Source organism: Balaenoptera borealis (genome assembly GCF_965194805.1).
Source record: "Balaenoptera borealis genome assembly, chromosome: 8".
Lineage (NCBI taxonomy): Eukaryota > Metazoa > Chordata > Mammalia > Artiodactyla > Balaenopteridae > Balaenoptera > Balaenoptera borealis.
In genome coordinates, this window is record NC_138865.1 from 118,621,154 (window position 1) to 118,642,785 (window position 21,632).

Sequence of the window (21,632 nt, forward strand, 5' to 3'; positions counted from 1 at the left end):
TTAAACAACAGAAATCTTGGAGGCTGGAGTCCAAGATCAAGGTGCCAGCAGAGTTGCTTTCTCTGGAGGCTTCTCTCCTTGGCCTGAAGATGGCCGCCTCCTCACCATGTCCTCACATGGCCTTTCCTGTGTGGACAAGCCTGGTGTCTCTCCTCTTCTTAGAAGGACACCTGTCCTATTGGATCACAGCCCCACCTGATGATCTCCCTGAACCTTAATCACCTCCTTAAAGGCCCATCTCCAAATACGGTCACAACTGGGGGTTAGGGCTTCAACATATGAATTTGGAGGGGAACGCAATTCAGTCCACAGCAGACCCCATGAGCTACAGGACCCTAATCAGGGGCTTGCCGACCTCTGTTCGTGGGCACGGGGCGTGCAGTTAAGGAGGCGCGGGACCGCCTCTGTGCCTCTGAAATCCCACCCACAGAGACCTCGAAGGCCCTGACCCAAGCCCCCAGATTCCTCCCCCGGTAAGGAGTCCTCCATCCCCTTCCATGAGCAGACCGTGCTGAGGATCTGCTCCACAGAATGGCAACAAGCCATCGAATCATTCATTCTCCATTCAGACACTGTGGCGTCCATGGTAACCACCAGGGCTGTGTTAGCCACTGAGAAAATTACAAGGGTGTCTGGGACACACCCCTGCCCTCAAGATGGCTGCATGTCAGGACCCAGAGAGTTCTAGGGCCGAACCTGAAACCAAAATAACACGCTCTCAGCGTCCCATGGTCCCACCCCCAAGTCCACTGTGGTCACAGGCAGGGCCAGGGGTGCAGGTGCACTGAAATCAGACAGGGAGAAGGGCCAGAGCCAGGAGGAAAGTGATGCATGGGTCTGCCACACCAGGAATCCCAACTCTTCGTGGTGGCTCGGGCTTCTCCAGGGAGCCGGTAACCATCTTGCCTTGGCATTTCTCTGGCCTGCAGGTGATCCTCGGGAAACTGTATGAGACCCGGAGCAGTCAGCTGAGGAAGTACAAGCCGCCTGTGAAGCTGGACGCCCTCTGGCACATGCCTCACTTCCAGAAGGTCAGTCTCGCCTCCACCTGCCCCTTCCTGCACCCAGCGGGGGATGCCCCTCACCTTGACTGGTCTTTACCTGTCCTCTAGACTGTAGAGTTCTGTGGGCTTCTACCCATCGACTGGCATAACAACAACAATAATAATAATAGCAACAGCAATAACTAACATTTTGGAGCCCTTCCTAAGTGCCAGGCACTGAGCTCCACTTCATTGACTCTTCCCACACATGGAAGTGGGGAGCTGCTGCAATCACCCCCATTTCACAGACAGGAAACGTGGAGAACACTGGTGAGGGCAGCCTCGGGCCAAAGCTGGGCCATCTGACCTCGGAGTCTGGGTGTCTGTCCACTGGAGCGGACGCTGTCTGGACCAAAACCCCCTCTACTGATGGGGTCATTGCATCACATCCTACACTGGGGACCTGGGGGTGCAAGACAGCCCGATGCCATCAGCACTAAACCTCCCGTAGGGGGGCATCCCTGGGGAGATGGAGCAGATGTGTCCTGTGGGCTGTCATGCACCCAGAAAGATCTCGCACCCACCGTGCTCTGGCCTCAGGACTGACCCAGTGTCCATTCGGCCACGTAGGCCTGTCACACGGTGACGGGGCTTCTTCTTCAGCAGCTTTTAGCAAAAGAAGAAGGAGGAAGAGCTGGGGCCATTGTCAGAGGAGGGGAACCGGGAGACTTGGGGACAGTGCCACGGGATGGTGGGGGCTGTGCGTGCCCAGCTCGGGCACAGGGAGCCTTTCTAGGGACCACCAGGGCCACGCCTGGTCCCGGGAAGACAGCCGCACGAAGCCGCATTCCCAGCCAGCCCAGGCCCGGCCACTGTGTAGAGTTAAACTGCAGTTTAGACAGTGAAGGGGCCCATGCTTTCCTGAACCTAATGCAATCGAGCAGGCTGCCAGAGAAGCCCGCTAGCCCCCCTTGATGTTGCTCTCATGTCCTGCCCAAGTGGCCTCCATCAGCCTGTGTCAGTGGCCAACCGCCCCGCCGCTCATCAGCCCACGCCGTCCCTGCGCACGCGGGCGGAACTGGGCACCGAGCGGGAAGAGCCGGGAGCCACCGAGCTGCCGCCCCGTTATCACTCCTCCGCCCCAGCCTGGGCAGCGCCCCTCGCCTTTGGTTCCTCCGCCTCCCCCAATTTCCTGCCTTTTTATCCACACCCCTCCTCCCCTTTCTCTGCCTCTCACACTCGGGAGTTTCGCCTACAGCCTCCTTCCTGGCCCGTCCTTCTGTTGCCTTTCCTCTTCTGCTCTTTTCTCTCTGATTTTCCTGATGTTTGACGTCCATGGGGGACGCAGGCATCCTGGGGACCCTGCCCAGGAAGGGATGGGACCCATGGCTCCCCGGGCACGAGATGCCCTGCCAGCAGTCCGCTCTGCAGCACTGACCCCCAGCCCCTCTCAGCCCCCTTGTCTCCTATTTAGAATCTACAATTAGCTCCCAACCCAATGGACCCAGGAGGGCTCAGGTGGTCTCCCCCCAGCCCATCGGACTCAAGGAAAGGCCCCCCTCCCACCTCCACCACCCCCACCCCAGGTAACACGGATTCTGCTGTGTCAGGAGCCCTTGTCTCACCCGCAGGTAACCCCGTAGCCTGGCCCGGAGTAGGACTGGAAATCCAGATATAAATGAGTTTCTATTTCTAAAAGAGGGGATTTGACTCAGCTGAGCTCAGGTCTCTTCCAGTCTTTAGACTGTTGTTACAAATTACCGTTAGGAACACGGTGGCCCACCTGTGATGCCACCCCTCTGTTTGTGCTAAGTCGTTATTTCACACACGCATCCTAACCCGAGTTGTACTGAGGACAGGCGGAGGTGGTTTTCATTTTCCTCGCCCAGCAAGTGGCTTGGCCTGGAACCCAGGTTCCTCTGACTGCAGGGCCCGAGCTCAAAGGCACTACCCATTGTGTCATAGAAATAACGAGAAACAGAATAAAAATGCAAGCCCCGCGATTCATCGGGTGATTTTTCGTCTTTCCTGGGGACGTTCACGGGCTTCTGGAAGTTCAGCTGCAGGAATCTCAGAGCAGGGCTGGTCCCTGGGTGCCAAGCAGTACAGCCCAGCAGAGGCGCTTAGAGCCCCAGGGCGCTGCCGCCACCGCCGCGACCCTCGGTGCCCTCCCCGTTGGGAAATACCACCCAGGAACAGTATTTATTGAGCTCTTACTGTGTGCCAAGTGCTGGACATGCATTATCTCCTAGATATAATATTCTCATTCTAGTGACTCGGAGACTGAGGCTCAGAGAGGGGAAGGAACTTGCCCTGTGAGAAGGGAGTGCCGGCCTGATCCGGGGCCTCTTCTCTGTCCTCCTGAGGACACCATCCCTCACCTCCTGGGCCCCAGCAAAGGGCTCCTTTACCCCTTTGAGGCACGTTGCCACATTGCAATTCATTACTTAACCGGACCATTCGTTGTTCAATGTCCATCTTCCCCCGTAAAGTGGGAGCCCACAAGGACATGTCTGTTGTGTCTCCACTGTGTCCCCGGAGCCCAGCCCAGGGCCTGGCACCCAGCAGGTGGCCAGTAAATGTCTGTGGGAAGGATGAATGAAGGAGCGCATGAACGAATGAATCACCAGTGCAGCCCAGGACGACAGACGAATTTAAAAGCCTTTCACAGACCCGATGAAACCCCCTTCCCAACCTAAAGGTCCCAGTGCCCACAAGCTGCAGCAGCCACCGAAGGGGTCTGGACTCGGAAGGGGCGTGGCCAGAGCTGCTCCTCCCGCAGGGGGATTACTGCTGTTGAGGCCCCGGGAGGGTCTTTGTGTCTCGTGTCTGTGCCGATCCGCCCGGCCCCCCTTCCCCACCCGGCCCCATTATGAAAGGAAAAAGCGCTTCCAAAAAAGTGGAATCTGTCACGGTGATGGATAACCTAAATGGACTCTCCCAGCTCGCGAACAGATGTCTACCCTGAACTCTGTCAGAAATAATTAAACACCTTTCACACGGAAAAGCAGCAGGCAGGGCGCGGGTGCTCCCGGGCTGGGTGAGCGCTCAGCGAGCTGGCTTTCCATCCGTCCCCACCCGGCACCGCACGGGGCACCTCCGGATCTGGGCCCAGAGGGACCAAGGAAAGGAGCAGAAACACCCCTCGGTGGGGTTCCCCGTCCGGCCACACGGGGTCCGGCGCTATCTCCCAGTCTGTGCGACCAGCAATTGCCACGCGAGGGCCAGTGCCCAGAGGGAGGGTTAGCCGACAGCTGGCGAGTGGCCTTTCTGCCAGGATGTTCATAACAGGCCGCCAGCCAGCCCCCAGGCCTGGGCCAGCGGCTGGACCTCCCTGGGGCTCAGTTTCCCCACCTGAAAATGAGGGGGGGAGCACTCGTTCTTGAGGGTCTCTTCCAACCCAAGGTTCCATGACCAAGGAGCCACGTGGCGTGAGGCACGGGGTCTCGTGGAGGCCGCAGACCCCCTACCCAGAGTGAACTGGGACAGGTTCTCATTTTGGGGACAGGACATGAACTCATTGCCTCGTTCCTGAGTGGGGGGACCCCTGGGCTTGGGGCCGCACCCTCTGTGCCTGGTGGCCGGGCTTTCTCTGTGCCCCCCCTCCGCAAGGCATGCTGGGGGCCAGCCGGGAGGGAGGAGGGGGCGGCGCTGTATGTCTGTGTGCACGTGACTCCAGGGTCAGCCAGACCTGGGCCACGTGGTGGCCTGGCCATTCCTGACCTGTCACGTGGCTTGACCTGTCCAAGGCCCCGTTTCCTCTTTGGTCAAGTGGACCAGTGAGGCTCCCCTGGCAGGACTGTTTGATGAGAACACGTGCACAGTGTTTAGCAGCGCACCGGACCCTTATCAAGCCACCAATAAATGGCAGCTGCCATGAGGGTGGTCCTGGTGATCACTCATTCATTCATTCACTCACTCATTCATTCATTCACAAATCTTATCTCTGAGCACCTTTGTGTTAGACCCTGTTCTCAGCACTGATCATATACTACTTACTGTAGGGCTGCTGGCGACAAGCAAGGAGTGAGGTGGACAGACAGACGGGCGGACAGATAACTGAGCAGGTGGACCACTAGACGGGGAAGTCTGGAGAAGCGCCAGCCCTAGGCGTCCAGTTCTCACGCCCGAAATGCTGGGGAGATGTCCACCTGAGCTGGCAGCCCCGAGTTTGGGGTGGGGATGACCTCCCACAACGATAACCCCATCAGCACAATGCTGACTCGGGTTGGCCCACCCTGTTCTGCCTTTTGTGTCCCCGGGCGGGGTTGGGGGGGGGACCAGGCATCCCAGCTCACCCAGGACAGCCCTCCTTGGGTCTGGTTGGGAGGCAGACTAAGTAACAGCGCCCCCCTCTGCTCTCAAAAGTGACCCAATCGGAACCATATAGTCTATGGTCTCCTGGTCTGAAATCAAGAAAAACAGACCGTTTATCCCCCTTTACAAAAAGACTACCAGTGATAACGGCCCAAAGACAGAGGGGCGGGTGCCCCCAAATATTTATAGCAGCACTGACAGTGGTGAAAGGCTGGACGTCGCAGGCAAGTAATGGCTTAGGTACGTGTTGGGAGATATTACACAGATATTGCAGAGATAATATACGACATCATGAAATATTATACAGCCACTGAGAATATTGACTTCAGTCTGTACTTACTGACACTTTAATCATCTTTTCCCACTTTAATAATAATTTCCCCACATATTACTGGGGGGAAGAACCTGTGCTGTGTGACCCCGTCTGGATGGAGGCACCCACACACCACGCGGGGGTCTATGCTCCAGGACAGACGTCCGGAAGGAGGGGCCCCGAGTAGCAGCAGCTGGGATCTCTGGGGTGAGCTGGAGGCTGTTTTACTTTCTCTGATGCTCTTTTCTGCATTGTTTCCATTTTTATAATGAGTACCTGTAACTTTTACGAAACCAGTAAGGTTTATTTATTTTTTCAATGTTTTTCAAGGATGGGGGCTCTACATCCTTCCCCGGGGTCCCTGTCCCTGTGCTCAAGCCCCTTTCAGCCCTGCTCCTCCCTACGGCTCACCGAGCACTCCCCGTGCTGCCGGCCAAGCCTGCTTTCTCCTGTTCAGTTTCCATCAGGCATGAAGGTCAGAGGCTGGCGCTCAGTCCCAGTCGTGAAAGCGGCTGACTTGCGGAGTCTGGATCTCTGTGGCCAGGTCCGTGTTATAATTGGAGATCTAAGATCCATTTTAGAGGGGAGTTTGCCCAAGCATCTCGGGGTCTCCGCTTCAACCCGAACACTCCGCCTCTCCCCGCAAGCCCTCATCCTTCCTCTACAGCCCCGATACCCACCGACATTACATAGTCATTCAGTCACTAAAGTATGAACAAATTGACTATATTTTCATTTGGCTTTTGGGTTCAGCCCCACTGCTTTAGAATAATGGCCCAAGCTATTAAGCTAACAGTTTGATTTACAAGCTCTTGTGCTCTGAACGCTGGGATCAGACTTCTCTCTTTGTGGAAGACTAACCCTGCCTCGGGTCTCCTGGGCCCCTGACTCACTAATAGAACAGGAGACGGTAGGGGGAAAAAAATCAGCAGTCAGCCAAGCAGTGATGCCCAGAGATGCAGCTGATTAGTGAAAGCTGCTGAATCTAAGAAAAGGATTTTCTTGCCCACCTTTAAGCTCTCTTACAAATCATAGCTGGCTGGAAAGTTAGCTCTCTGTTAAAGCCCCAGGGCGGGCTCTCAGCCCGTCACCCTGCTGCCGCCACCTCTCCAAAGGGCCCGCACGGTTCAAATAAAAATGGACCGTTCTCTGCACGGGTGTCTCAAGCCCCAAAGTCACTCCTTCCAGACCCAGGAAGGGCAGATTCCAGATGGACTGCCCCTCCCTGAGGTCCCTGCACCAGTGATGTATTTTAAGAATCCTGTCGGTCTGTTGCCGCAGAATAAGAATCATCCCAGGTTGCCGCGTAGGGCACTGAGAGCACGGATGAAATATGTCACACGCAGAACGGGGCAATAGGAAGAATGATTCAGAGGCTCTGATGCTCTTGAAATTTCTTCCCTAAATACAGATTCCCCCCTCCCGTTATAAATCAGATCAGTATGCAGAAGGGCTGACTCACCGAAGGAATAAAAGCAGGGGCTTAATTGGTTTTACATAATCCGGCACCTCGGAGAGACAGAATTTTTAGGCACCTGCTCACGAGGTGACATTGCTGCTCAAATCCCGGTGAGCTGAAGCTCTGGGGGTTGGGGACAAGAGGAAAAGGGGCCGGGGCCGGGGGTCGGGGGGAGAGGAGATAGCGGCAAAGTTTCTGGTGCAGCTGGAGAAATCTTGAAGTCTGAGGGAACCTGGGTCATGGAGGGAGGTGGCAGGCATCGTGCGGGATGTGGGAGCTGGCACTTGTAACGAAACAGCCCTGCAACCTGGGGACCCCCAGCCTGGCTGTCCCCTTAATCTGTCGGGCACCCCTGGGAATTTTCAGTTTAATCCAGAAAGCACTTCACCCCCCAACTGGGTGTGAAAATATTTCCAATTTCGTGTTGAAAATCAACCAGAAAATAGACTAAGACGGCTTGTTTTGACATCAGGCATCTATTTCTAATCTCTGGAGATAGCTAGAATCTCATGTTGAGTTTTGGGAGTTGATAGGACTTTCCAGGTCCCCAATTGCTTCTTCCAGCTTATCCCCAAGAGAATAAATCCCCCATGATCTAAAGAGAATCTCCCGGGCTTAAGAAGGAGTTCGGGTTAACGTCTGCCACCTCTGGAATGACTTCCTCCATGTCTCCCTCGTTTCCACATGTCCCCACTTGTCAACCTCTGTCACCAGGCACCAAGGCTGCGGGAGTGATGGGGGTCCAAGCCGCCTGGCACATGGCCAGCAGGAGGGTCCCGCAGATAAACAACATTCGATGATCTACTTGGATAAAGTCAAGGTTCATTCAAACTGAGGTTTGTCAAAAGTGCAGGCGAGATGAATCCAGAGGCCGGTATCCTCATATCTACAAGCCGCGTGCAACACACAGCCTCCCTGGTTTCCCTCAGAGATGCAAAGTTCATGGGCATCAGAGAACATGACACGTCGGGGAGGAAGGAAGATGACGGGGATGTTTTCTTGGCTTCTTCCCTTCCTCTCCTCGAAGAGAGCCTGGGAAATGATGCCTTAGCAGTGCAAACAATGTGGGTAGTTGGACCAAAGTCCACTGGTTGGAGGTGCAGAGGGAAGGGCGTCCAAGAAGACGGCGCCCCCAGATGACAGCACAAAAACCACACCCGACAGCTCACACATCCCAAGCGCCTCTTAGAGGCCGGGCTGGGTGCCTCGATGGATGGTCTCATTTGGTGTCCATGCTCACAGAAACCAAAGCTTGGGGGCTTCAAGTCACGTGCCCCAAGGGTCACAGTTAACAAGTGGCGGGTGGTGTCTGAGCCCTCTGGCTGGCTGCCTCCAGGCCTCAGGCCCTGGAAGAGTCGATAAATACCAAGGACCTGCAACTGAGGTCAGGGGCCAGTGGGGGCTAAATGCAGGACCTGGGAAGGAAAGTGAAGGGCGGTCAGGAACTCGGGTGTTTATAGGTGTCCAGAGGGTCGTGGCCAGCCCTGCTCTGGCTGACTTAAGCCCTCACAATAAATGAAACTTCTCACTGCCCTGATAGCCTTTAGACCTTGACAAAACCCCGTAGCATCTTTTAAACGGCAGCTTGGCCCCAAAGCTAAAGAGGAAAGAGGCCATTGATGGAGGTGGGGGGGGCGGGAGTCAGGCTTGCTGTATCAAAAGGCCTGAGGCAGAGACGGAGCCCAGCAGGAGGGCCTAGCCTGTGGGCTCGGAAACCACACAGATGCTCCAGGTCCCATCCTGCCTCTGCATCTGCATCTGTAAAGTGGGGATCATGATAGCATCAAGTGAACCGTGCATGTAAAGCACTCGGCACGGGCCTGGCCAGGGGAAGGTCACGGAGCAGTAACATCTCTGGGTTGGACGGGGCTTTGCCATCTGCTTCTCTAGATGAATGGTTCTCAGACTTGGCTGTGCCTGGGGTCCTCTGAGGAGAGGTTTAAAATGCAGATTCCAGGGCCCCACCCAGGACCCCGATCCAGTGGGTCTGGGGTAGCCACCAAGCCTGTGTTTTCAACAAGCAGCTCCTCAGCTCCCTGGGTCAATGTCAATTCCTCTTACACAGATATGTTTAAAGCACACATTCCCCAAGGCAGGCTGCGCCCTTTCATACATTTGCCATAAGGCAGGTTGGGGCTTCAGAAAGAAACGTCCTATTGGAGGCAAGCTGTCGTCTGTTAAACAGCCCTAAGGATTATGAACGTCTGTCTCAATCTGCTCAGACTACTCTCACAGAATGCCATAGGCTGGGTGGCTTAAACAACGCATATTTATTTCTGGAGGCTGGAAGTTGGAAATCAAGGTGCCAGCGTGGTCAGGATCTGATGAGGCTCTCTTCCTGGCTTACAGATGGCCACCTTCTTGCTGTGACCTCACCCGGCAGAGAGAGGGAAAGCAAGCTCTCTGGTGTCTCTTCCTAAAACGGCGCTAATCCCATCATGGGGGTCCCACCCTCATGACCTCATCCAAGCCTAACTACTCTCAAAGGCCCCACCTCCAAATATCACCACACTGGGGGGTAGGGCTTCACATATGCATTTTAGAGGGACACGATTCAGTTCACAGCAGTTCTTTCTCAAGTTCAGTCCAAGTCTGCCTCCTCTATCTCCTTCTACCTGCCGCCTCAGAGTTGTGTTTCTCCCTCTGGAGCCCCATGGAACCACATGCTTCCCCTTCTAAGTGACAGCCCTGCAAATACATGAGGTCAGACACTGTTCTGTCATCGATGTCCAGGTTCTGGATGGTTCCTTGGGGCAGCGTCCTGGATGTCGATAGGTGGGACCCTGTGTTGCAGGGACAGTGGATTGCCCAGATGCTGTGACCTCTGCCACCCAGTATGCATTCTCTACCTTTGTCCACAGTCACAGAAGATTTGTCAACTTGTACTGCCTTTCTGCATATTTTTGAACGAAATTGTGGGTACAAATAGTGCAGAAAATAAAACCCCTCTTCTATTGATACTTAGAGGTTTAGCTGAGCAAAGGAGATGGAGAGGATCCTTAAGGATGCTTGAATCTCAGAGGCGTTTCTAAGGGCTCTGTTGCCTTACCCCAGGTTCCTAAACCATCCATCCATCCATCCACCCGGGATTTGTTGAATGTCCACAGGGCGCCCCCTAACAGTCGAGTAAGGTCCCCTGTCTGTTGGCATTTCCCTGGAACAGTGTCTGGAATATGGCATCAGCATCTTTGCTGTCTAGTTGAGGACACCTAACTCTAATATTCCTATCTGTGACTTGACAGGCTTAGCCTCGTCAACCACAGAAAGAGTCTCCTCCTTCTTAAGAGATACTGGGAAAAAAAAAATCTTCCTGCTCATTATTCTAATAAGAGAAAAGGGGAAAGACAACACCAAGCCCCACCACAGTGTACCCCACCCCGATGGGCCATGGGCACGGCACAGCCGAGTACGTTCCCGGCTTCCCTGGAAGCAACACAGGAGTTGTTCAACAGCCAAAATGAATCAGCGATGAGGCACTGACGGGCACTGCACGGACGGCTCAGCAAAGGACTTAATTTGCAACCGAGCACAAAATCAAAGACTCTGTCAGCCGAGGAAACGTGCGCCTGGACAACCACCTTGTGCTACCTGGGAAAGCATTGTCAGGTAAATTTCCAGAGAAAGTAATTAAGGAATCCCCATTGTCTAAATGCAGCAGCAAAATCTGAAGCTCTGGAATTTGATGCTCGCCAGGGATCTGGTGTCTCCTCCCAGCTTGATCCTTCATCACAATGAACAGTCGAAGTTTATGAAGAGATCGGCTGGTGCGTCTCCCCCTTGCTCTGCCCAAGATACTCTCCAGCACCGCGTGCTCCCGCAGGCATTGTCTTGACGGGGAAGCGGTAGGCAGCGAATGAGATCGCCGCTTGTGGGACGGGGGTGAGACTAATATACAAATATATAGCCCTCTCTGAGATCTGGCAGGCGCCAATGAATATTTATCAAGTACCCACAGCTAGCACGATACTGCGTGTCAACGCGGAGAACATATAGTCCGCGGCGTCGGGGAGTCTACCCTCTGACTCAAAAGCTACAGGCAGATAGATGTTCCGTGCGCTCGGAGGCCCCGCCCGGCTCGGGAGTTTGGGTTCATATTTACAGCCAGCGGCCTCCTCTTTCTGAGACGATGTGGAATTCTCAAGCAGGCATCATCATTACTGCGGCCTCCACAGGGCGGGCACCCAAGCCTCTGGGGCCCACCCCATTCACAAAGGTTCTCCATCAACACATCTCCTTCCCTAACCCCCTCCTTAGCGCTTCCTTGAGTTTAAAATAAAAGAAGTCCATTAAAGTAAAAGAAGTCCTGCTGTCCATAGAGGCTTAGAGCCCATCGTGACCGTCCATATCCTGATATTTCTAAGCGGGGTGAGCGGGCGAAGCATCCCGCTGGAATCGCCCACTGCCCCCCTCGCAGGCTGAGCCCCTCCAGCCGAAAGCCTCTGGGCCACCTCCCGGAAGAATAGTGTCAGCCGGTGCCCATCTTCTGGGCTCTGAAAAGGAAAGGCGAGACCTCCCCCCCCATCCCTGGCAGCTCCGCTTGTCACGGTGCTTGCTGACAACCCCACTGAAAACAGCCCTCGCTGCCGCTGTGAAGCCTCTTCCTGTCTCCCATTCACTCCTTCCTCAGACGGTTTTTGAAAGCCGAAAAGTCTGGAAAAACACACACTCCCCCCAGCCCACCCCCCGGGCCCATCACCGAGGGAGAAGGGGCGGCAGGCTGGGTGAGCGGGCCTGCCTATCGTCCTCACCTGGCCCCGTGGTGCACCGCCTCCAATTAAATCAAAATGGTTTGTTTTTAATGGTCTTTTACACTGACAAGTGGGCGATCATTTTGGGCCCACGAGCTGTCAGGGAACTGAGGCAAATCCTCCGTTGATAATGCCCAATGCTTCCAATTAGGAGCTGAGGCCGCTCCTGGCGCACTAACGATTCCCCAGCCGCCCCCCAGGCCCCTTTGGCGCTGGCTGTTTCTTCTTCCTTCTCCACTGCAAATTACTGACACAAAACGGAAGGCCCCGCGTCTCCTCCGCCACGCCAGGCCCGGGCCCTGTTGGGCTTAATGAGCCGATGGAAGTTTCGTGGCTCCGGCGCTAAATTCTTTTCTTGTTTGACAGCTGCTCGGCTAAGGCGAGTGTTGACCTTATAAAAGATTTAGTGTTTCTCATTATTTTCTGTCAAGCTTCACAAGTGATGGCTGTGCGGTTATCATTTGCATCCTGGGGTGCGTGTGCGTGTGTGTGTGGGCACGCGCGCGCGCGCGCGTGTGTGTGTGTGTGTGTGTTGGACGGGGCTCCGAAGTGGAGACGGGGAAGCAGGAAGGGGTCTTTCTCTCCCCAAGTTGCATTTGGGTCCCGCACACCAGCTACTGGCTTGACATCCTTCTCGGGCTGAGGTGTTTCAAAGAGAAGGCAGGATGCAAAGCCGGGAGGACGGATGGTTCGATGGCTTCGGGGCCTCCCAGATGGAGCTTTGGTGGAGGCACCTTGAGGCTGGTGGACTCCCAGAACCTGGGGGCGACAGCCCAGCCAGGGACGGACGTGCTGGGCAAAAGGATGGGCTGCGGTAGACGCGGTCCTGAGGACAGTTTTAGGGCTACACTCAAGACTTCATCACGGGGAACTCACTCTTTTCTTACAGGCCCCGTTGAAAGCCATCACCGGCAAGGTTTTTCTCTCTGCTCTGCATCCTAAATGAGGATTTAATGTTTTTAAAAAAGCAGAACCGATTTTTTTTAAGTGGCACGTATTATTGTCCCCTGTGGGATGACTATGGGAGCATGTGTTAGTCTTCACTTGGCTCCTGCACCCACGCCAAATGGGGGCCGCTCTATAAATAACAAGACTCCAGGGAGTCCACGCTGGCTGCCCCATCTCCCCTCTTTCATTCCCTGTGTTCTCCCCTCACTCTAACCTACCCACTGGTCTTCCCAGGTGAGGGTGCCCCGAGGCTGCCTGAAGAGGGAGAGAGACAGTTAAGGGCAGGTGAACGCATGGATGTCTTCTCCCAGGGGTTCTGAGTCTTTGTTCCTCCTTGTTACCGTGGGAGACTCGGTTTTGATCCTCTTAGAGCAAATACATGGCACCCTCTCCCTTCCACGCCCATGGCAGATCTTGCTAATCAATCACCGCACACTTTTTCATGGGCTTAGATTCAGCCTGAGAATATTTTATGACAGAACATGGGCGTCAGCCGCCATCATGGGAAGTGCAGCCTCCTTGCCATCTCTGCCTTAGAGGGGCCATTTAAATCAACTGCTAAGGATCCTAAAAGTCCTTGCCTTTTTATGCTACATCAAGATGATTTTTATATAAAAGGAAATAAAATATAGCCCACCAAAGGAAAATAGATACATTGGACTTCATCAGAATGAAAACCTTCGGTGCTTCAAGTGATGCTATCAAGAAAGTGAAAAGACAACCCCCAGAAGAGGAGAAAATATTTGCAAATCAAATATCCTATAAGGGACTTGCATCTATGAATATAAATATTACTCTTACAACTCAGTAATGAAAAGATAACCCAAATTTTTAAATGGTCAAAGGACATGAATAGATATTTCTCCAAAGAAGATATACACAAATCACCAATACACACATGGAAGATGCCCAAAGTCATCAGTCATTAGGGGGATGCAAACCAAAACCTTAGTGAGACACTGCTTCGTACCCAAGAACTAGGATGGCTGTAATAAAAAAAGACAATAACAAGTGTTTGCAAGGACACAGAAATCAGAACACTAATACATTGCTGGTGAGAATTAAAAAATTGTGCGGCCACTTTGGAAAACACTGTGACAGTTCCCCAAAAGGCTAAACTCAGAGTTTCCATGTGACCCAGCAATTCTGCTCTTAGGTGTATACTCAAGAGAAATGAAAACACACATCCATGCAAAAACCTGTACATGAATGTCCCTAGCATCATTATTCATAAGAGCCAAAAAGGGGAAATAACCCAAATGTCCATCAACTGATGAATGGATAAACAAAATGCGGTAGATCGTACAATAGAGTATCACTCAGCAATAAAAAGGAATTAAGTAGTGAAACATGCTACAGCATGGATGGACCTTGAGGATGTGTTATGTTGAGTGAAAGAAGCCAGTCACCAAAGACCATGCACTGTATGATTTCATCATTAGGAAATGTCCAGAATAGGCAAATCCATAGAGATAAAAAGTAGAATAATTGTTGCCAGGGGCCAGGAGGAGGGAAATGGGGAGTGATTCCAAAGGGTACAAGGTTTCTTTGGGGGATTATGAAAATATTCTAAACTTAGATTATGCGGGTGGTTACACAACCCTATGGATATACTAAAAATCATTGATTTATGCACTTTTCTTTTTGGAAGAAAAATTTTTTCTTTTTCTTTTTTTTAAATTTTAACTTAATTTTAATTTTATATTGGAGTATACTTGATTTACAATGTTCTGTTAGTTTCGGATGTACAGCAAAGATTTATACACTTTAAAAGGGTGAATTTCATCTCAGCAGAGCTGTTTAAAAAAAAAAACTTGAAAAAAACATAGCCCACCTGAGTCAGACAAGTACTCATCGCCCAGATTCTGTCTTTGGAGCCTTGAACAGGGTGATAATTGGGCACCGAGAAATAGCCTCAGATGGTGAGGGAGGGTCTCGTGTGTCCCCAGCCTCCCCAATGAGCTATTATGACTCTCGCTTAACCTGCAGCCTATTAAACTTAGACACTGAAGAAGCAGAGGTGGGCACCAACCTGGAGTTTTTTGGAAAATTCAGACACCCCGCCTTGGTATTACCCTATTATTTATCTACCAGCACCTGGCAAGCAGATTCATTGTTCAATTTTGATCTCAACTGCTGCTGACTAGCCTTAGCTAATCCTTGGGAATGATCTAGAGATATTGTTTGGCTTCTGGAAATAGCAGAACGATTCTTATGTTCAAAGACATGCATGATTCTCTTTTCTTCTGCCGCAGTAAGCCTCAAGAACTCCACAGTCAGTGGAGGAGAAACCTGGTTCCCAGGTCTGGCTTTGCCGCTTGGTAGCTGGGTCTCCTTGAGCCAGTGTCCTAACCATCCTGAGAATCAGTTTCCTCTCTTGTCAAGTGAGGGTGGTACCCCCAGCCCTCACCTGGGGGCCGTCGCTCTCCCCCTTTACCTGACACGGTCCCCTGAGGTCCCACGTTAGACCTTGTGGGCCGGCAGGATGTTTGTTTTTCTAAGCCCGGCTTTGGATGTTCTTTGAAAACACAGCATGTGTCAGCAGGGCGGGTCAGGCCCTGTGTCCTTGCTCCATCTATTTTTGGACCACAGAGAAATTAGAGCCGGTAGCAGAATAACAATTTAGGGGACCAGATGTCTCAGGAGAGACTGCCACCCTCGTTAATTACTTACACTACAGACCTGCTACATCAGAGCCTAGGACCCACCGTGCCCGCCGACATCCTGCATGGATTTGTGTTCTACGGGGCCTCTGACCTCCAGCTGCCCGAGCTTGGCAGAAATTACTGACCTGGGACTGATCCATAATTTTCAAGTACCTCTCATTAGAGGAGACAGCCCCTCAATCTTTTAAAGCAAAATCTCTCCCAGTCACCTGAGCGGTTGTCACTTAAAAAAAACTAAACTAAAATCTCTATAGCTGTCATTTTTTTTTTTTTTTTAGCTCTTTGGGAGATTTTTTTTTTTTTTTTCTAATCTGGCTATTTTTTCCTCAGATCCTACCTTTTTGCCTTCTCGGCCCCCAGACTTGGCCCTGGAGGGCTTGGTGTCCAGTTGGGGGACCACTGTGAGGCTCATGAGAGGGGCCTGGATAGCAGCTGGCCCGGCCGCCCCTTTTAGGAGGTTGTGTCGGGAGGATCGTGGGAAAGCTGCTCAGTTTGTGAACCTGACTGGTGGGTGGGTTCCTCCCGCTGGGGGGCACAAGCCAAAGTCACACACCACTGGTGGTGACACTCCTTTTGGCAGCAAAACTCTGGATTCAGATGGAATCAAACACAAATCTCCAACAAACAGCTCTCGTAAAACGGAGGAACTGTTTCTAAATTGCAGGTGTGTGGAGGGAGAGACCTCTGGCCCTGTGTCACTTCTCCAAAACGCAGTTTGAAAATCACCTCTTGTGTTTTCATCTTAAAAAGACAAAAAGGCAATACTCCCTTACAGATAAAACCGAAGCACCCTCTGCTTCCCCGTTCTCACCCCCTCCCTCCCAGAGGCAATGCCAGGCATGACTTCCGGGCACGTTCTTTCCTCCCATTTCTTTCCGTTTAACTAGACTCATGCACAGGCTTGAATAACACAGGGGATCGTTTTGTAGGTTTTACGTTTTTCATGTAAATGGCATCATACTTAACATTCCATCTGTAAATGAAACTTTTTTCCATGCAACGTTGTGTTTTTGGTTCAGCTGGACCTGGAGCAGCCCTGTTCACCAGAACTTTCTGAGATGATGGACGTGCTCTGCAGCTGCCCTGCTCAGTGCAGTAGCCCACGTGGGCACACGGGCTTATGGAGCCCCTGGAATGCGGTTTGCGGGACAGAGCGACTGAATTTTTCATTTTATTTCATTTTCGTCGGACAGGCCCTCTCTGGAGCGGTCATTTTAACTGATGCCGATTATTCCACTGTGTGAATTCACCACCTTCGGTATATCCAGTCCCCACTGATGGGCAGGCGGTTGTTTCCAGGATTTTGTATCATGTTGTAATGAGGATTCCTGTACACATCGCTTGGTGGACCTTTTTGAAGGTCTCTCCAGGGTATGTACCTAAACATGGACTCGTGGGGTCATAGGCTCCAGCCTTTCTAGCTGAAGCCAAATCCCTCTCCAAGTGGTCGTACCGATGAACACCGTCTCTAGCAGTGTATGAAAGTTCCCATTTCTACTGTCGGACTTGTGACCATTATTACCAATCTGATGGGCGAGAAATGGTATTTCTTGCTTTGTTCCCTGATGACATACTTTAGGTTGAGCCCCTTTCCCCGTGTCTGCTGGCCTTCAGATTTCCCCTCCGTGACCTGCCCTGTTCATCCCTTCTGTCTGTTTTTATTTTTTTGTCGCCGTGGGACTGCAGCACCACTTTCACCCTCACCTCATCCCCACCTTATCCTTCAAGTCTCTGCTTGTATGTTATTTCCTCAGGAAGTCTCCTCTGGCCCCAAAGTCTGAGTTTTTAATTCTCTGTATTATAAGCTCTTACAGAATCTGGTACTTCTTTTAATAGTTAGCACAACTGGACTTCCCTGGCTGTCTAGTGGTTATGACTTAGTGCTTCCACTGCAGGGGATGTGGGTTCAATCCCTGGTCGGGGAACTAAGATCCCACGCAGCCAAAAAAAAAAAAATAGTTAGCACAACTATAAGCGAGTAATTAGTTGTGTGATCATATTTTTATTACTAGTTTCCTGGCTCTATGACAGTAGAGGCTTTCTAAATTCTCCCTGAATCATGGTACCTAATGTAGAGTCTGGCACACAGTGGGTACTCAATAAGTATTCAATAAGTGAAATAATGAGCACATAGATGAAAGGGCAACGGTCACACCTTATCCCCTAACCCAGATCACATGGGCACCTTCTCTATAACGGCACCAGTTTATTCCATGTAGCAATTTTCTGTCAAAAGTGGATCAGACTTTTCAAACGAGCATAAAAACTCAACAAATACCAAAAGGTCTGATTCACGCAGATCACTTTGGCACCAAAGAAATAAAATTAGAAATCGGTTACAAACGTAACTAACAAAATTGCCTGGAAATTTAAAACCATATTTATAAATAACTTCAGGACCAAAGAAGAAATCCAAACAGAAATTTGATAGAGATTAGATGAAAAGAGAACCGAACAAAAATAAAGGTAACTCAAAACTTGTGAGATGAGATAAAAGAACATGTAGAGGGAAACACAGTTGCCAATGCTATGTTGTATAAATGTTAATACTAGAAAAAAAAGAAAGATTAAAAGGTAATTATAGCTAAGCAGACAACTCTAGATGCTAGAAAAAGAACAACAGAGAAACTTCAAAGAAGGAAATGATGAAGTCAAGAGCAAAATTAATGAAATGTCAAAGGCACAATTAAGGGTATCAATCAGACGAAAAGTTGGCTCGTTTTAAGTAGATCAGAAAAGCACAGATGCTTTCAAATGAATTGGGAAATGGGATCCAGGAATCTAGATCCCCAGGGGCGGAGTGGGGCCCACAGTGGGCAGGGCGTGGACCTCAGGAAAAGGCGATGGAAGTGTCTGCTAGTGTCAGCTCTGCCCAGGACCACGGAGACCCTGGGAGAATCGCTTCCCACTTTTGGGTCTCGGGTTTTCCATCTGTATCATGGGAGAGTTGGATTCAATGATCTCCGAGGTCTCTTCCAACCCCAGGTTTCTGGGAATCTTTTATTCCAGTCTGGTTGCAGAGAGGCAAAGGGTGTTATCCAGGGAGGGGATTACGATCCTAGGACCAGTGTTGAATGCAAATCTTTTTGAAGATCTGCCAGTTGCCCACCTCCTCCCTTTCCTCATCTCTGTCCCTCAGTCACACTGATTGGCTTTCACTCCCTCCCATTTGCCCAAATTTGCTCAGGGTTTGGGCTGTTCCCTCCCATCTAGGACATTTTTGCCTTCCTCTTCCCCGGGATAGCTCTCTCATCCTCTCTAGAAATAACTTCCTGCCTCCCAGATGGAGTTAGAATTCCCCAGTCCACAGTCCTATTAAATTGCCACTAAACAATTACACATCTAGTGTGTCTAGCGGCCACCTCCCAGGCCATCTTGCAGGGTCCATGTGGGTCTGCCTTATTCACCAGCGTATCCCCAGGGTGTACTGTGCCGTGCGGGCACCCGGTCTGCACTTGTTTGGGCGATGTATTGAGATGCTCCCCCTTCAAATAGGACCAGCACCTTCGCCAGCCCACCCGTCCTGCTCCCAGGGCTGCTGGTGGGCCAGTGGCGCTCGCCTCTTATTTACCTGCATTGACCTAAGCGCGACTCGGCTGCATTCAGCAGAGCTGTCTCCTGCCAAAGCCGGTACAATTTCTTAGCTCCAGGCGGAGACAGACTGCAGATGGCTTAATTTAGAAGCATCTCAGAAGGAATTCTTGCTCCACACCTCTTCATCCTTTGACTCCGGGGGTCCACAGGGTCGTGACCACAAGCGCTTGAAGCCTGACTTGTAATTAGGACCCTCGTTTCTGGCTGAGCCGCTATTTTAGGAGGAGAGAGCGTGCGTGCGTGCGTGTGTGCGTGCGTGCGTGCGTGCAGGATGGGAGCCACACCGTTCCCAGCAGTGCCTTTCACTTGTCTCATTTCCTGAGCATTTATTAAGAGAGTGGAGATTATTGATAAAGATCTGGGGCCAGGAATCCCACGGCTCTGGGTCTCTGAGACCTGGGGCAAGTGACTTAACCTTTTGGGACCCCTGTTTCCCCATCTGTAAAATGGAGACAACGTCTGGATACTCTGAGGCTTGTGTGAAATAAGTGCACTGCACCTGACAAACGGCAGGTCTGTTACTGTAACAGCCTGAGGGTCCCAGTCACCAGTCTCCGGGACAAATGCTGCAGAGGGGCGCCTGCTTCTTGGCACTCTGAAAGCTGGAACGCCCCTCTCCGTGGACTCCCATGTTCTGCTTGGGGCTCTGGGGATTTCATGGATACAGAATAGGCCCCCTTTCCCTTCTCTTTCTAAAGACCAATCTCATGAGGGCAGGGGGTAAGCTTTTGCTTGAGTTAGCTCTCGGGAGAGTCGACCAGCCCCAGCAACTAAGCATCTCCTTCGGTTTTCACCTCCAGACTCACACACGACCCTGCTTCTCCTTCTGCTGACACCATTTCCCCTGCCGTACTTCCCTTCCACCTCCCTCGTCCCAATCCTTCCAGGCCCACCTGGCCTGAGAAGCCTTCCTTGACCACCTGAGGCCAGGTGAATTCTGCCCTCTCTCTTCCTTCACTCTCTCATTCATTCATTCACTCATTTGTTCACTCTTCCAACTTTGTTTCAACACTTCCTGAATGCCAGGCCCCATGTCAGGCACTGGGCGTCCTCAGGGAACAGGGCAGGTGCAGACCCCACCTCTTAGGGCTCTGGGGCTGGACACTCACCTAAGCTCCCCTGGATCCACCCCAGGGATGACTTAACTCCGCAAGAGTCCAGCAGGAATGGGGCTCCAGCGACATCGGGGACCACATACGACACGCCAGCCTCCCCCACGTCAGCCCAGTGTTGCTGAGAACATAGTAGGTGTCAGGATGTGTGTGGTCAGCCCCTGGGGTGAACCTCCTATGCCCAAAACACCCCTTTGGAAAACCAGGGGAAAATGGAACTGGGAATGCCAAAGTACAAAGGGTGTGGTGCTTCGCCATCCCTGGCACATAGGTGCTTAATAAATACTTTTTTAGATGGATGGATGAATGAATATTTCTTTCTTGACAAAGTTTCTAAGTAAAAGGAGATTGCAAAAAAGAAAGTATTTCCTAGGGTTCTCTTTTATTTGTGTGCCGGTTTTAACCTGATTACCTCTAAGCTGAGCAGGCCCTATGGCCTGGATCCTCTACCTACTCAGGAGATGAGAGTGAGTTCTGAGCCTGCTGCCATCAGCACCACCCACCGTCAGCATCACCCACCATCAGCATCACCCACCATCAGCATCACCCACCATCAGCACCAAATCAACACCACCCACCATCAGCACCAAATCAGCACCACCCACCATTAATACCACCCAACATCAACACCACCCAGCACTGCTGCATGCTGAACTACTCAGGGAATGGCTTGAGAGCTGCATTTGTTTCCCGAGGCTGCCATAACAAACTACCAAACACATAGTGGTTTAAAGAATAGAAATTTATTCTCCAACAGTTCTGGAGGCCGGAACTCCAAAATCAAGGTGTCAGCAGGGTCACACTGCCACTGAAGGTTCTAGGGGAGAAGGCGTTCTTGCCTTTTCCAGCTACTGGTGGCTCCTGGCGTTCCCAAGCTCTGGCTGCATCACTCCAATCTACGGCTCTGTCTTCACGTGGGCTTCTCCTCTGTCTGTGTCTTCTGTCTCTTACAAGGATGCTTGTCATTGGATTTAGAGCCCACCTGAATATTCGGGATATTCTCATCACAAGATCCTTAATTACATCTACAGAGACCCTTTTTACAAATAAGGTCACATTCACAGGTTCTGGGGTTAGAATGTGGATGTATCTTTTGGGGGGAGGTCACCATTCAACCCTTTACAAGAGCCACAGAGGGACGTGTAGAGTTGCAGAGAGGTGGACTTGCAGAGCTCTGCTTCCCTGTTAAGAAAGACTGGTGACCAGGCCCTAGGGACAGAACTATTGCCACTCTGAATGCTACAGATGACCATGGAGGTCTAAGAGGCCCAGGCGGCTGGGCAACCAAATCAGCCGGGGTACCCAGGAGGCCTTACTGAGCATCTCTAGCTGCCTTCTGGGAAGCACGGGTGTCAGGAGAATCATGTCACTGTGTAAAAATTCCCATCCCTTGCTGGAGGGGATACAAGATGTACCTTGGAAAGGCCTTTTGTTTATGGCTACTTTCCTCCTGCACAGTGTATTGGAACTTCTCTCTTCTCAATAACTTCTG

General features: G+C 51.7%; 2 protein-coding genes across 2 annotated transcripts in view; one reads left to right on the plus strand and one right to left on the minus strand.

Annotated features, from left to right (window-relative positions):
• CFAP77 (cilia and flagella associated protein 77) overlaps positions 1-21,632 on the plus strand; it is a 134,283-nt gene that overhangs the window by 109,437 nt on the left and 3,214 nt on the right. Inside the window, exon 6 of the mRNA XM_082400833.1 lies at positions 930-1,031. Coding sequence (XP_082256959.1) covers positions 930-1,031 — 102 coding nt within the window. The remainder of the gene's footprint in view (positions 1-929; positions 1,032-21,632) is intronic.
• The window catches only part of DDX31 (DEAD-box helicase 31), a 135,602-nt gene that overhangs the window by 17,230 nt on the left and 96,740 nt on the right, over positions 1-21,632 (minus strand). The gene's annotated exons all lie outside the window — the stretch shown is intronic.